Source organism: Aedes albopictus, chromosome 1, assembly GCF_035046485.1.
Source record: "Aedes albopictus strain Foshan chromosome 1, AalbF5, whole genome shotgun sequence".
NCBI lineage: Eukaryota > Metazoa > Arthropoda > Insecta > Diptera > Culicidae > Aedes > Aedes albopictus.
Window position 1 is genome coordinate 6,182,729 of NC_085136.1, and position 15,282 is coordinate 6,198,010.

Genomic DNA, 15,282 nt, shown 5'->3' on the forward strand with positions numbered 1-15,282 from the left:
ATCAACATGGGCCCGGAAAAGTTGGCCACCTGTCTGCACCAGTTACTAGTCAAGATCTGGGAAACTGAACAGCTACCGGAGGAGTGGAAGGAAGGGATAATCTGTCCCATCCACAAGAAAGGCGACAAGTTAATGTGTGAGAACTTTCGAGCGATCACCGTTTTGAATGCCGCCTACAAAGTGCTATCCCAGATCATCTTCCGTCGTCTTTCACCTAAAGTAAATGAGTTTGTGGGAAGTTACCAAGCCGGTTTCATCGACGGCCGGTCGACAACGGACCAGATCTTCACCGTACGGCAAATCCTCCAGAAATGCCGTGAATACCAGGTCCCAACGCATCACCTGTTCATCGACTTCAAAGCGGCATATGACAGTATCGACCGCACAGAGCTATGGAAAATTATGGACGACCACAGCTTTCCCGGGAAGCTGACAAGACTGATAAGAGCAACGATGGACGGTGTGCAGAACAGTGTAAAGATTTCGGGTGAGCTATCCAGTTCATTTAAATCTCGACGGGGACTACGACAAGGTGATGGACTTTCCTGCCTACTATTCAACATCGCCCTGGAAGGTGTTATGCGACGAGCCGGGCTCAACAGCCGGGGTACGATCTTCACGAAATCCAGCCAATTTGTATGTTTTGCGGATGACATGGATATTATTGCTAGAACATTTGGAACGGTGGCAGAACAGTACACCCGCCTGAAACGTGAAGCAGCAAAGGTCGGACTGGTGGTGAATGCGGCTAAGACAAAGTACATGCTGGTAGGTGGGACTGAGCGAGACAGGACAAGCCTTGGCAGCAATGTTACGATAGACGGGGATACTTTCGAGGTGGTAGAAGAATTCGTCTACCTCGGTTCCTTGCTAACGGCTGACAATAACGTGAGCCGTGAAATACGAAGGCGCATCATCAGTGGAAGTCGTGCCTACTATGGGCTCCAGAAGAAACTGCGGTCAAAAAAGATTCACCCCCGTACCAAATGTACCATGTACAAGACATTAATAAGACCGGTGGTTCTCTACGGACACGAGACATGGACGATGCTCGAGGAGGACCTGCAAGCACTCGGAGTTTTTGAGCGACGGGTGCTAAGGACGATCTTCGGCGGCGTACAGGAGAACGGTGTGTGGCGGAGAAGGATGAACCACGAGCTCGCTGCACTTTACGGCGAACACAGTATCCAGAAAGTGGCCAAAGCTGGAAGGATACGGTGGGCAGGGCATGTTGCAAGAATGCCGGACAACAACCCTGCAAAGTTGGTGTTTGCTAACCATCCGGTTGGTACAAGAAGGCGTGGAGCGCAGAGAGCACGATGGGCGGACCAGGTGGAGGTATTATGGCGGCAAATTGTTGATTCAGTATTATCATGAATTTGATGTGAACTAAATAAATGAAATGAAATCATTTATTACGTCCATCGTTTTTCGGGATTTTTAGAACCCCCTCTCCCCCTCTGCCACGCTATTTTCCTATACCTAATACACGTACTGTCACACTTTTCTAGATCCCCCCCTCCCCCAAATCTTGGACGTAATTTTTGAACAACTTCCTACCGGTGATAATCCATTTGTTCAGATTTTTTCTGATCAGGCAGCTACCCGAAGATTGGAGTACGTTTGAGCACTTATTGATTCAATGAGCTGCTGCTGTTGATGGAGCACCTTGCGGGTGTCAATGCCGGTTTTTAAATGTGGTTTTCTTGGAGCCGCTGTCCTCCAATACAAGCCGCGGGAAAACTTTCAAAACAAAACAGTAAAGGTAGCGGTGGTCGCTGATGTTGCGCACTTCTACAATACGCTGCATTTTACCGAACGCGCGCGACGTTTGCGAATAAAAAATAATAATTAATTATGGAGCGCTTAAAGAATGCGACTACCCCCAAAGGCTGATAAAGTAAGACGATCCCGCCCTCTTTTGCTTATCCTTTGACAGATACGTTATCCAGAGTGGTAGTCGAAATACGCGTATCTGTCAAAGGATGAGCAAAAGAGGGCGGAATTAAATATGTACCTCTTGCTACCAAAAAATTGGTTCAATATTATCAAATTCCAAAATTTTGTGCAAACTCGATTTAATGAAATCGCATATCATGACACCACTGCAGTAAGAAGTTCAGTTGAAACTACACGTTTAAAGAATTATTCAAAGACATGTTCATTTTACTCCCACTACAGATAGTGAAGTCCTTAAAATCAACAAGAATACATTTATGCATTTTCGCCTCAAATAATACATAACCTACTGGTCAGCCAAACAACCTTGGAGTTCAGAACTTCAGGTCTACACTCGTATCAGTAGGCATATCTGTTATACTGAGTAACGCTGCATAATCAACCGCAGTTACTGGAGCAATCTGAAATCTACTAGCTCATTATAAACCTTTGGGACATTCAGGGTCGTCCAAACTGTTCTTAAATTAAGTCCTTCAAATCTACAAAAAAAAACTTAATTTATTTTCGCAATAAATAATAGTACTGAATAATCTGCTGGGATCCGCGAAATTTTTGATAACTAAAATGTCATTTAGAGATACTATAGGGATATTCCAGGTCAGTCAAACTACTTTGGAGTTCAGTACATCAGGTCTACACACGTAACAACAGCCATGCTATACTGAGTAACGTTGCATATTTATCCGTGGTTACTGAACTAATCTCAAGTCCACTTTTTTAATTATAAACCTTTTGGACATTCAGGTTCGTCCAAACTGTCCTATAATGATGTCCTTCAAATCTATAAGAATAACTTTATGTGTTTTCGCCATAAATAATAGTATTGCAAAATCTGCTGGAATTCGCGAAGCTCTTGAAACCTCAAATCTCATTTAGAAGCATTACAGGGATATTCCAGGTCTGCTAAACTACTTTGGAGTTCAGAACTTCAGGTCTACACTCGTAACTGTTTTCATTTCGATTATACTGAGTAACGCTGCATAATTAACCGTAGTTACTGGAGCAATCTGAAGTCTACTAGCTTATTATAAACCTTTGGGACATTCAGGGTCGACCAAATTGTTATATAATGAAGTCTTTCAAATCTACAAGAATAACTTTATATGTTTTCGCCATAAATAATAGTATATTGCATAGTATAATCTGCTGGGATACGCGAAGCTTTTTAAATCTCAAATGTCATTTATAGACACTACAGGGATATTCCAGGTCAGCCAAACTACTTTGGAGTTTAGGACATCAGGTCTACACTCGTAACAATAGTCATATCTGCTATACTGAGTAACGTTGACCAATCTTAAGTTTACTTTTTATATTATAAACCTTTGGGACACTCAGGTGCGTCCAAACTGTTCTATAATGAAGTCTTTCAAATCTACAAGAAAAAATATGTGTTTGCACCATAAATAATAGCATAGCAAAATCTGCCGAGATCCGTAAAGCTGTTGAAGTCTCTAATGTATTTTTTGAGACACTATGGGAATAAGTGTAGAATTAGCGTTTAAGTTAAAATACACGTTAATATAAACAAAAAAATCACTATGGGAATGTTCCGGGTCAGCCAAACTATCTTTGAGTTCAGAACTTTAGGTCTACTCTTGTAACATCAGCTAAAGACATACTGAGTAACGTTTCATAATAATTCGAGGTGACTGGACCAACCTGAAGTTTACTATATATTATTATGAACCTTTAGGATATTGAGGGTCATCCAAACTATCCTGAAGCTCAGCTCTTGATAGTAACAACATTTATTCTCACAATGAACTATAAATTGTAATCAGTAATCCCCCTGGCATATCATGAGTCATTTCAAGATAGTTTTGAGATATTTCAAATCAACATCACTACTCCGGAGATCATAGCTTCAGGTCTACACTTGTGATTATAGCTTTTGCCACTACGTGAAGTAGTGTTACATGATCCACTGTACTTACAAAAGTAGTTAGAGGAACAATAAGCGTTGTTATATATTTTTGGGATATCATGGGCTTGGGACTGTTGAATGTTTATTTTAGGAAGGTGGCTTTACAGTCTTGGCAAAAATAAAAATACTGCAATTTTATCTTGTCCGACATTTCGATTCCCAGAAGGAGGCCCCAAACGGACCGAAACGTCGGACCCGTATACACTAAGGGAGAATACCTTAATAAACACTAAACGTTGCTTTGTATAATGAAATAAACTCAAGAATACTTTGGATGACCTAGGATATCTTGAAGAAATATTCTGCATAATATTCAACCGTTTCGATGCTATTGACTACCAAAGCTACAGAAAAACGTAGAAAAATCTCCATAATAACGCTTGGAAAAATTCCGGCTTCAAAGGACAAGAAAATGATATTGTGATATTGTACACCAAACTAAGTCTAGATTTATCAAATGCCGTACGTTTATTTATTTCGACTCAGCCCTCTGCTGATCGAATCTTCGGTGGCCCAGCCTTGAGGCTCAAGCTCGTTACCGATAAACATCATAGTAAAAATGCGATATGACGCTTCCTGTGGTGCTAGTATAACTGTTGCCGTAGGTATTATTGCCATTTTGATTGAATATTTGTAAGCTAACTGTCTTATGGGCGCTTGCAGGATTGCTGATTGTATATCTCTTCTCACTCGGGTTAAAACCGATCGTGATCGTGTACTTTTCAGACGGGAGCAGCTTCAACTCTTCGAAAAACAATTTTGCCACATCCACCGTTGAGCGGTCTTTGTTTTCTAACTCGAATTGATGCGATGCCAGAGTCTTCGAATTGTCCCTAATTTTTACCTCGATCGTAATCATTTCCGCATTTGAACCAACAAACACCCCAATCCCATATAGTGTCATTTTATGCGAACGATTTAACGAGAACTCAAAATCTGTATGTGTACCGTACGACAGGCTGCCGAAAAAGCGCAATTTGGAGCAGTTCCGTACACGCTTCGTGTTGATCATCGTTTGCAGATCACTCACACACTCGCTCTCGTTAACCTTATTCCAATCGCGCAAGGCCTGAAGCAGCTGCGTGTCCGAACAGTTGAACTTTTTGCTCGAAAAGATGATGTCCAACGACTTGCGATCTAGCGCGTAAAAGTCCTCATGTTTGAAGAACAGCAGCGGATTCTTCAGAATCAACGACAAGCACTTCTCGTTGACGATCGAGAACTCGTACAATCGATTCTGGGCAAAAAGCTTTAGAACGTTATCGGAAGCGACGTTTTTCTCAAAGAAGCCAATACTTTGCTGCCGTAGTTCGTCCAGCATGTACTTCTGTGCGTGCACAAAGATCTCCAGGACGTTCTGGACCGTCAGATGGACCTTTCTACAGTAGATGTATCGTAAGATCTCCAAGAAGATGTCCGGTTCCACGTCGTTGACCTCGATTTCCTCCGAATTGGACTCCTTCCCGTTGAACATGCCGTTGAAGTGTTCCGACGAAATGATCAGCAGAAGCTTATGGGCGTAGATCGGTTGGCGCTTTTCACCTACCAAAAACGTTACATCTGATTGGAACCGGTTGTTGATGAGACTCTCCTGGCGCTTCGCGAAGGGAATATCAAAATCAACATCAACCGATTGTGAAATATCCATCAGATTCGATGAGTTCATGTTGATGAAAGCTGAAAATTACAAAATATTGATTAATTAAAACACAACGATCCGAGAGTTTGCCAATCTTGATTTATTTGAACATTTCGAACGCTACCAAGTACATGCCTACATAGTCTAAAATCGCTTTCAACGAAGATAATTTCATCTAGTTCAATTAGGAGTCTACATAACCATTAACTAACTCGGGTGATCGCCGATGATCCTCGTCGCTTTACTGGAGATTTTCTGTTCCCTACACTGCCGTGAATCGCAAGTCAGTCCCATGTGTAAAAAGTAGGCATTGAGAAAAAGGACCCTGAAGTTTTAAAATTCGATTAATATGAAAAACTTCAAAAAATTGCCGAGACTTGAAAACTTCTGCGATCATCGTGAAACTTTCACAAATTGTTTCAAACGTAAAGAAGTAACTGAAGAAAATTTAAAAGTAACAAAAACATTGATCAATTTTGCATTGGAAGGTACAAAAGTTCGTGATGGGACTGACTTGCGATGACTTTTCATTATGGGACAATCTGACTTGGTGTTGTTTTTCGATTTTACTGAACAAATTATATATTTTTATTCACGTAGCTGATAGATCATTGGAAGATAGGTCAAAAACGGACGGGTATTAACTCAATTTTGCCAAAAATGCAGATGGGACTGACTTGTGATTCACGGCAGTACAGTGCATGTGAGCGATTGCACAGTACGTACTATCACAGCGTCCGTAGATGACGTTTGCGATCGACATTTTGATGCGAACGTGATGGATCTTCGGGTTTTGGATTGTAAAAGGCTCCACGGCCGGCGTTATGTTCAGTACGATCTTGTACCGACGACGCGGTTTGAGGATAATCTCTTCGAAGAAGAGATTCGCAACATCTACGGTCACGAAGTTGTCGAAAATGACAGATCACACCCGATCTTGAGATCGCTCTTCAAGATTTTCATTTCGATCGTGATAACTTTTACCGTGGACTTGAGAAATACCCCAATCCCGTACAAATTGACATTCGCCTCGGATCCTAAAGAAGGTCCAAACTGTCGTAGCTTGTTGCAATAGTACGATCGTTTGGTGGTTTTGACGATCGCCTTCAACTCGCCCACATTCTCCTCTTCTTGCCCTTCTTCCCAGATATCCAACGCCCCCATGAGCTGATCGTCAAGAATTTAGCACAGAGAAGAGACTCACGATCGATTAAAGAAAAGTCTACGTGATTGAAGCAGAACAGAGGGTTCGTTCTGATCAGCCTCAAACACTTCTCGTCCACAAACTGAAATCCGTAGAACCGGTTTTGCGTGAAGATCTTCAGCACGTTCTCCGGGTCGATGCTCTTCTCCAGGAAGTTGGAAGCCATGTCCAACAGTTCCATCAGCATATACTTCCTCGAGTGGTTGTATTATGTTTCCAATTTAAAACCGAATTAGCGACATTTTTTCTTTTACTTCCGCTGCTTTTGCCTTGCGTTAAACATAATGTCGGAAGTGGGGCGCTGTATTGTACACCTGGTACTCTATACAGCGCCCCACTTCCGACATAGTGTTTAACGCAAGGCAAAAGCAGCGGAAGTAAAAGAAAAAATGTCGCTTATTCGGTTTTGAACTGGAAACATAATATATTTCGTGGATATTCTGGAAGGTCAAGTCGACCTTGCCGCAGTACACGAACCGTACAATTTCCAGGAATATCTTCGGTTCGATGTCGTCCAGTACGATCTCGCTGGATTCTTTGAAGTTGCTATTGAACATGGCGTAAAAGTACTCCGAACTCGCGATCAGAAACAGCTTGTGAGCATGGATTCGTTCCTTTTTCTCGCCCACTAGGAACACCACATCGGCCATGAACTCATTATTAACGAGAAATTTCTTCCGATCGCTCGTCAAGCTACCGTTGTACTCTAGCGAAGTTGGTGGCTTTCTTTGGTTTGCAATATTTGGAGTTTGAATTTATGTCAAAAACATACATATTCAGAGGGTGTTACACATTATGATGATGTTCGTATGATCGTTAAAGCCTCCACTGTCCGTTAAGAATACCCACAAGGTCATTTCTGGCTGAAATTTGATGAAAATATCTTATTTTTGAAGCACCAGTTTTCCCTGTTTTGGACACCCCAATGTATTTTGGAGCCTCTTAAGTATGTATTTTGGACACCCGGTGTTTAAACCCGTTTATAACTATTTTCTGCCAATCTGCCACTTGAATATGCTGGATATGCACATCCTAATTACTTGATTGATATAGGCTGATTAGACGAACTTTGCGAATTCAATGCGCTAGAATGATAAACGTTTTTGTTTACATCTGCAAGTTTCTTCATGACGAGATTGATAAAAATGAATTTCAAGGCAAATAATGCTATTTCCAGTACGGAAGTGATTGCTGCCCGTGCAGAGCAATCTAATTTAGCGAATGATTCTAAAAATGATTGCCATCTCTTCATTAAATCTGTGAAATTTGTGATAATACGACTCAGGGGGTCCAAAATATATGGGGGTCCAAATTATATTGGTTACCCTATATACCAAAACTATGCCAATCTTGGGAAGGTATGGAAATCCGCATGTACTTCTGGAAAAATAACATTCAAATACAAATAATTCGTTTCTATTTTGGTTGAAGATTAGGTATCTAATATTTATTAGCGAGTATTAGCAGACGTATTAGGAGCTGTCCCGCCCCTAGATGGCAGCAAAACGAAAAACCCATCACAAATCAAAGTAGTCATTCGCAAACCAAAATCAAATGACATCAAAGCAATAGGGCACTGCACTGTTTTGATTTTGTATGGGATTTTGACGTTTCTTGGCCTTGTTGTTTACAAAATTTCTGTAAGAGTAAAAAAGAAGGGGAGAATTTCATGCAGTTCCCTATAGGGCACTGCATGAAATTCTCTCCTTCTCTTTCACTCTTACAGTAATTCTGTAAACAACAAGGCCAAGAAACGACAAAATCCCATATAAAATCATAACAATGCAGTGCCCTATGGCGGTTTGTCTGTTTTCACGATTGGTTGGATTCTTACCTGAGATCTTTCCCAGCTCATTTGGTGCACTTTTATTGGAAGATACGAACGTCACCTATTAACATGACCTGTTGCAGAAATTGTGGTAACCGATGCAATCTCAAGAAAGTCTGCAATGAAGGACTGTACGTCCATTCGCCTAGAAAGTCGAATACTCCCATCGGAATCAGAAGCACCAACACTCGCACAGAACGGTGCGTATTCGTGATGTCTATTCGTTTCTTCTAACGTTTTCACTCAACACAGTCATCATCTATGCCATCAAATGCAAGAATTCAGATGTTGCACGCATACATTAACACGTTTGTTCTGATCCCGCCTTTTCGTAGTTCGAAAGCAAGAAAGCTTTGCTTTATTTCCGAAAAGCTCAAAAGCAAGGCGTGACACTTCACATGCACTCTCGAAATATTTGAATCAATGTGTGGCCTTTGTGTACACTCTCAAAACATTTCAATAATTTTTAAATTATTTACCTTTCATTCATCATATACATGTGTGCACTACACAAATGTGCTGCTATCAAAAGGAATTTTCACGCGGACTACTGCCAACAAGTGCTGTTTTGCAGATCAATTGTTTCTATCTCAATTGATTGCAGTTTACTGCGAAAGTGTTGCCAAACCGTAGGTAAATCACGGTGTGCCAAAAACCGTTATAAACAAATAAAAATGTCCACCCAAATGGCACCCGGCATTTGAAAGATATACTATTCCGAAAATTTGAAAATGTTTTATCGAGGGAAACCAAAGTTTTTACTGTTTCTGAAGATTTTCCTCTATTTTCATGAATTTAGCTCATATATGGCAATATTGTCATAGGATGTTTCATTGTCTCTTCAAATCATGAACAAATATTAATAAGTTTCACAAACACCATTCCAAAGATACAGTATTCAAACAACTTCTCTAAAATTTGACAACATTTCTTTGAAACGATCGCAAATTACAGTGGATTGAAAATATAAGATATGATAAAGTATATTGAAAATGTAGTACAGTGAGGATTTGCTCGTTGGGTCACGACTGCGCCCCGATTAGCGAATCGTGTTCGTTCGTTGGGGCAACTGACAACCGATCAAAATGCTCTAGACACACGCAAGTGACGAGAAATACGTCACGAAACACTCACATACTTGCACAAACGTTCTGTATATAAGAGCTGCGATGCGACGGCGGTCAGACGTCAAACTCGTTTTGACATTGACAGTGCTTTTTAGTTGGGTTTTGCCCCAACCAGCGAACATCCAACCATCGAGACAGCCCATCTAACGAGCTGCCAACGAACGAATCGGGACTGTAATTTCATAGAATCTGGCATAGAATATTATTTCAATTTCTCGTGTTAATCATTCCGTGTAATAATGCATATATATATATTTTGTAACTCATCTAAAACTTCGATTATACATCACATTTTTGCGATACTTGAGCTTGAGCTTGATTGACCGCCCGCAGTTGCAACTCCAGTATCGCCAGATCAGCTACACTCACACAAGGAACCAATGAGATAGCTGCTTGGGACTAACAGGCATCTTCAGTGTGTGAGCGTTGGTGGTCTTGTATTTTTTAGGCGACAATAGCGCCTGCTGCGTCAGGTTGCAGGTCAATGGGAAAGGGGAGGGAAGTGATGATTGCAATCGCTTGCCCACATCAGGCCGTTGAATCCTCTGCGCCTGCACAAGGTCATGCGGATGTTGGTGTGTTGGTGGGAAATGTTTATTTTTTGCACATGGATCATGCATTGGTGCTAGACCTGTGCGCCGACTATATTTTGCTCGGCGGCGGCGTGAGTGCCATTTTTGGCCGGCGGCGGCGGCGCCATCGGCGTCACGCCGGTGGCAGCTTTCGGCGGCGGCGGCGGCGGCGTGAATCGGCGTGATCAAAATTTGACCATATTTCAACCTAGGCAAAGCAAAGAACATTACCATTATTGATGACATTAACTATTACATTAGAATGAATACCTTTTTTTATTTCTGTTCGGGTCCATCACTGCCATTAGACCTACTGAGACACTTTTTTTTACTTATTCGTTTGTTTGGAAGGCTCGGGCGCAACATGGACATAACAGAGCCGAAATAATTAAATAAAATGTATAATACATTTTTGTTTTTACGTTGTTTACATTTTTCAAATTGTCAACAGCCATAATATTAATAGTTTGGGGAGCCGTAGTACTCGCGGCTGTTTCGTGGTTATGGATAACAAATATTTATAATTGGAAAGGAATATTGAAACATTACCGGTATCCAAATTTATTTTGTTTGGTTGCCTCAGAACCATCAGAAGCAATCAAACTTGATAATAAGGTCACACTATTCACACTAAGGAATCCTAGGAGGAGCCTGAAAGAAACTCCTGAAGCAATCCATGAAGAAAATTCTGAACTAATCTCTGCAGAAATTGCTGTTTGAAACCCTGAAGAATCTTCTGCAGGAATATGTGGCTCTTTGAGAGATTCCTGCAGAAAATTCTGAACAAATCCCTGATTGAAGTATTCGAGGAACTTCAGAAGGAAATCCAGGAAGATTCCCCAAATTAATTCAAGCAGGAATCCCAAGGGAATTACAGCAAGTATTTCCAAAGGAATTCCAAGAGTATTCTCCTACGGAATCCCAGCGGGAATTTCAAAAGAAATTCGAGAGGAATCCCCAGTGGATTTCTAGGAGGAATCAACGAAAAATAGCGAGAAGGAATTCCAGGAGAAATTCTTGAGAGAATACTAAGAGGAATTTCCGACTCAGGATCCCCGAAAGAATTCCAGGAGGAATCTTCGAAGAAATTCAAAGAGAAATCACCAAAGGAATCCCAAGAGGGAATTCCTAAGGAATTTTAAGAAGAATCCTCGAAGGAAGAACCCCTCAAGAGAAACCCCTGAAGGAATTTTAAGAGGAATCCCCGAAATTACTATAGGAAGAATCTCCAAAGAAATTCCAAGAGAAATCCCCGACAGAATTTCAGGAGAACTTCTCGATGGAATTTTGAGAAGAATCACCGAAGGCATTCCAGGAGGAAACCTTGCAATGAATTTTACGAGGAACCCTCGAGGGAATCCCCGAAGAAATTACAGGAGAAATCCTTACATGAATCCAAGAGGGCACCTCCGAAGGAATTCCGGGAGGAATTACAAACGGATTCTTCAAAGTGGAACCCCGGAGGAATTCTAAGAAGAATCCCCATAGGAAGTCCAGAAGGAATCTCCAAAGACATTCAAGAAGGAAGAATCGACAAATACCAGGAAAAATTTCCGAAGGAATTTTAGGAGAAATCACTGAAGAAATTAAAGAAGGAAATACCAAAAGAATTCCAGAAGGAATCCTGGAGTAATTCCAGAAGGAAACCCCGGAGGAATCCACAACGGAATATCAAGAGAAATCCCCGAAAAATCCCAGAAGGTTTTAATGAAGGAAATCCAGGAGGTATCCCCAAAGAAAAATCAGATTTTAAAAAAATCGAGAAGAAATCCTCAAAGTATTTCTACGAGGAATCATCGAAATATATCCAGGTGGAATACTCGTAGGAACCCTCATAGGAATTCAATGAGAAACCCCTGATATAATTCTAGGAGGAGTTCCCGCAGGAATTCCAAGGGGAAAACCGAAATAATTCTAGGAAGAATCTCCGAAGAAATTCTAAGAGAAGCTCTCGTAGAAGTTTCAGGAGGAATCCCCGACAGAATATTAGGAGGAATTCCCGAAGAAATTTCAAAAGGAATCCTCGAAGAAAGTTCCGGAGGAATTCCCAAAAGAATTCCAGAAGAAATCCTCGAAGAAATTCTAGGAAGAATCCCCGAAGGGTTTTAAGGAGGAATCTTCGAATGAAATCCAGGAGGAATCCCTGAAGGAATTTCAGTAGGAGTCCCCGAGGGAAGCGCAGGAGAAATCCCTGAAGCAGGAATACCCGAAGGAATCCCTGAAAGAATTCCTGAAGGAATTCTAGGAGAAATCCCCGAAGAAAATACAGGAGAAATCCCTGCAGAAATCGCAGGAGGAGCGCCTGCAGAAAATCTGGGAGGAATTTTCGAAGCATTTCCAAGCGGAATACTCGAAGCATTTTCTGGAGGAATCCCCGAAGGAATTCTAGGAGAAATCAATGAAGCAATTCCAGAAGAAAACCCCTAAGGAATTTCAGAAAGGCTCCTGAAGGAATTCCATGAGGAATACCTGAACCAATCCAGAAGGAATCTCCGAAGGGATTCTAAGAGTAACCATCAAAGAAATTCCAGGAAGAAACCCCGAAGAAATTTCAGGAGGAACTCCATCAGAAATCCAGGTGGAATCTCCGAAGGAATTTTAAGAGGAATCACCAAAGAAAATTTACGGAATATTAGAAGAAATCTCCCAAAGAATTGCCGGAGGAATCCACGAAGGAAGTCTAGGAGGAAACCCCGAAGGAAAATTTAGGAAGAATTTCCGGAGGAATTCCAAGAGGAATCCCCGAATGAATTCCAGAAAAAAGGCCAGGTGGAATCCTCGAAGGAAGTCCAGGGGTACCACTGAAGGAAGTCCAGGAGGAATCTCCGAAAAAATTGCAGGAGAAATCCTTGCAGGGATTTCAGGAGAATGCTTGAAAGTATTCTGGTAGAAATATCCAAAGGATTTCCAGGCGGAATCTTCGAAGGATTTTCAGCGAATCTTTCCGGGTAGAGGGAAGGATTTACAGGAGGTATTCTCTAAGGAATTCCTCTAAAGAAGGAAATCCTTGAAGGATTCTTGTGGAAACTCCATGAAAGATCCCTCAAGAATATCCTGGAGATATGCCTACACAGCAAATAATTTTGTAATATCCAGGCGCGTAATTTCTGGTGATGTATTCATTTTCAAACGTAATTTCACTCGGTTACATCGTTTCTCAACAATTATCACACTCACCATGCACACCCTGGTTGGCACCGGAAAGTATCAACAAATCCATTCCAGCAGATATCTAGAAACAGTATCATATTTATCACCTTCCTTCTATCTCGGTGAAATAGCTGAGAGTTAAAAGATATGCCTCACAATCAACGGATCAGTGTACGAATCCATGCCAATATTTTACTTATATATGATTCATCTATAGATCCGGTTCTAGCGATTGCTAGACCCACTCTCAAGCTGCGGCGGCTTATTTGTTGCATGAAAATGATGTAATTGTTTACATCACTTTTACGACGCGACTGATGTGCAGCGAAAATGATGTGATATCACAAGAAATTGTTTGCTGTGTAGTTATAACCCTAAGGGAATTAATGAAGAAACTCCTACAAGATTCCCTAAGGTAACTCCTGTAGGAATTTCTGATTGAGCTTCTGGAGAAATCTCTGATGTAATTCCTAGAGGCATCCGTGAGTCTTCCTGGAAAAATCTCAATCTCAACCTACAATCTGAAGGAACCCTAAGAGCGATCCCTGGAAGATTTACTAATGGAACTTCTCGCGAAATCCCCTAAGGAATCCTGAAGTAATATTGGAAGGAACTCTTATACATGAATCCCTGAATAAACTTCTGGGGTAATCCCTGAATTCCCCTGGAGATGTCCTTGGATCTTCGTATAAGATTCTCTGAAGGAACTTCTGTAGGAATCCCTGAAGAAATCCAGGAGGGATCTCTGAAGAAACATCTGCAAGAATCCCTGAAACTCCTGGAGAAATCTGGAATTTCTGGAAAGAACTCCTGTTGATATTTACTGCAAAAGGAATCCCGTCAGGAACTCCTAGACTAATTTCTAAAAACCTCCTGCAGGAACTTATGAAGAAACTTCTCACGGGAATCTTGATGGATCCCCAGGTGACATTTATGAATCCTCCTAAAAAATCTTTAAAGGGACTTCTGGATGGATACATGAACGAACTCCCGTTGAATTAGCTTAGGGAACTTCTGAAATAATTCCTAGTAAACAACTGGAGGCATCCCTGAATCCTCCTGGAGCTATGAGGGAGATCCCTGAGAGATCACCGAAGGAACTTGTGGAGCAATCCTTAAAAGAACTCCTGAAAGAATCTTTGAAAAAAAAATCTCTAGGCATCCCGAAGTATTTACAAGAGGAATCTCCGAAGAAATTTCAGGAGGGATTCTTGAACAAATTCCAGGAATTTCTGAAGGATCTCCTGGAGGAATCTCTGTGGAAACTACTGGACTAGTTCCCAAAGAAACTCCTGTAGGAACTCCTGAAGGAACTTCTGAAGGAATCCATGAAGGAACTCTCAGACTAATCTCTGACTTCTCTAAATGTATTTCTGAGGTTACTTCTGTCGAGATCTTCCTGAGAATTCTTCTAAAAAAATCATCCTGGAGGCATCTCTGTAGAATTTTCTGGAGGAATCCTAGGAGGATCTCCTGGAGGCATCACTGAATCCTTCTGGAAGAAAAAACTTCTGGAGAGATGTGAATGTGTGTTCTAAGAGTTGAGAAATCAGTTATTGTAATCAAACTTTTATGATAGTGAACGTGAGATTTTTTTATCTCAATTTTAAATTGACTTAATTTTGTTCGTGCACTGATCACCGGCGTGAAAAATGAAAATCGGCGGCGTGACAAACAGCGCCGTATGGCGCGCCGCCGATACCTCGGTCGGCGTCGGCGTGAGACAAAAAGTGTCGGCGGCGGCGGCGTGGCGCGGCGGCGTGGCGCGGCGGCGCACAGGTCTAATTGGTGCAAGGGTGACAGGCGTAAAGCGATAGATTGTGTGAAGATTACTGTGAAGCGGCACAGTCCGCTTGGTTGCATAACTTAAAGGAGG

The 15,282-nt window shown here is 41.5% G+C and overlaps 1 protein-coding gene and 1 pseudogene across 1 annotated transcript; both read right to left on the minus strand.

Moving 5' to 3' along the window:
- Positions 1 to 4,335: 4,335 nt before the first annotated feature.
- Positions 4,336 to 8,776, minus strand: LOC109397830 (BTB/POZ domain-containing protein 3-like). The gene is made up of 2 exons (XM_062843175.1): positions 8,564 to 8,776; positions 4,336 to 5,563 (listed from the first exon to the last, which is right to left on the minus strand). The coding sequence occupies exon 2, from the start codon at positions 5,550 to 5,552 to the stop codon at positions 4,422 to 4,424; it is 1,131 nt and encodes a 376-aa protein (XP_062699159.1). The 5' UTR covers positions 5,553 to 5,563; positions 8,564 to 8,776; the 3' UTR covers positions 4,336 to 4,421.
- Positions 5,593 to 6,932, minus strand: LOC115255656 (uncharacterized; annotated as a pseudogene).
- Positions 8,777 to 15,282: the final 6,506 nt, after the last annotated feature.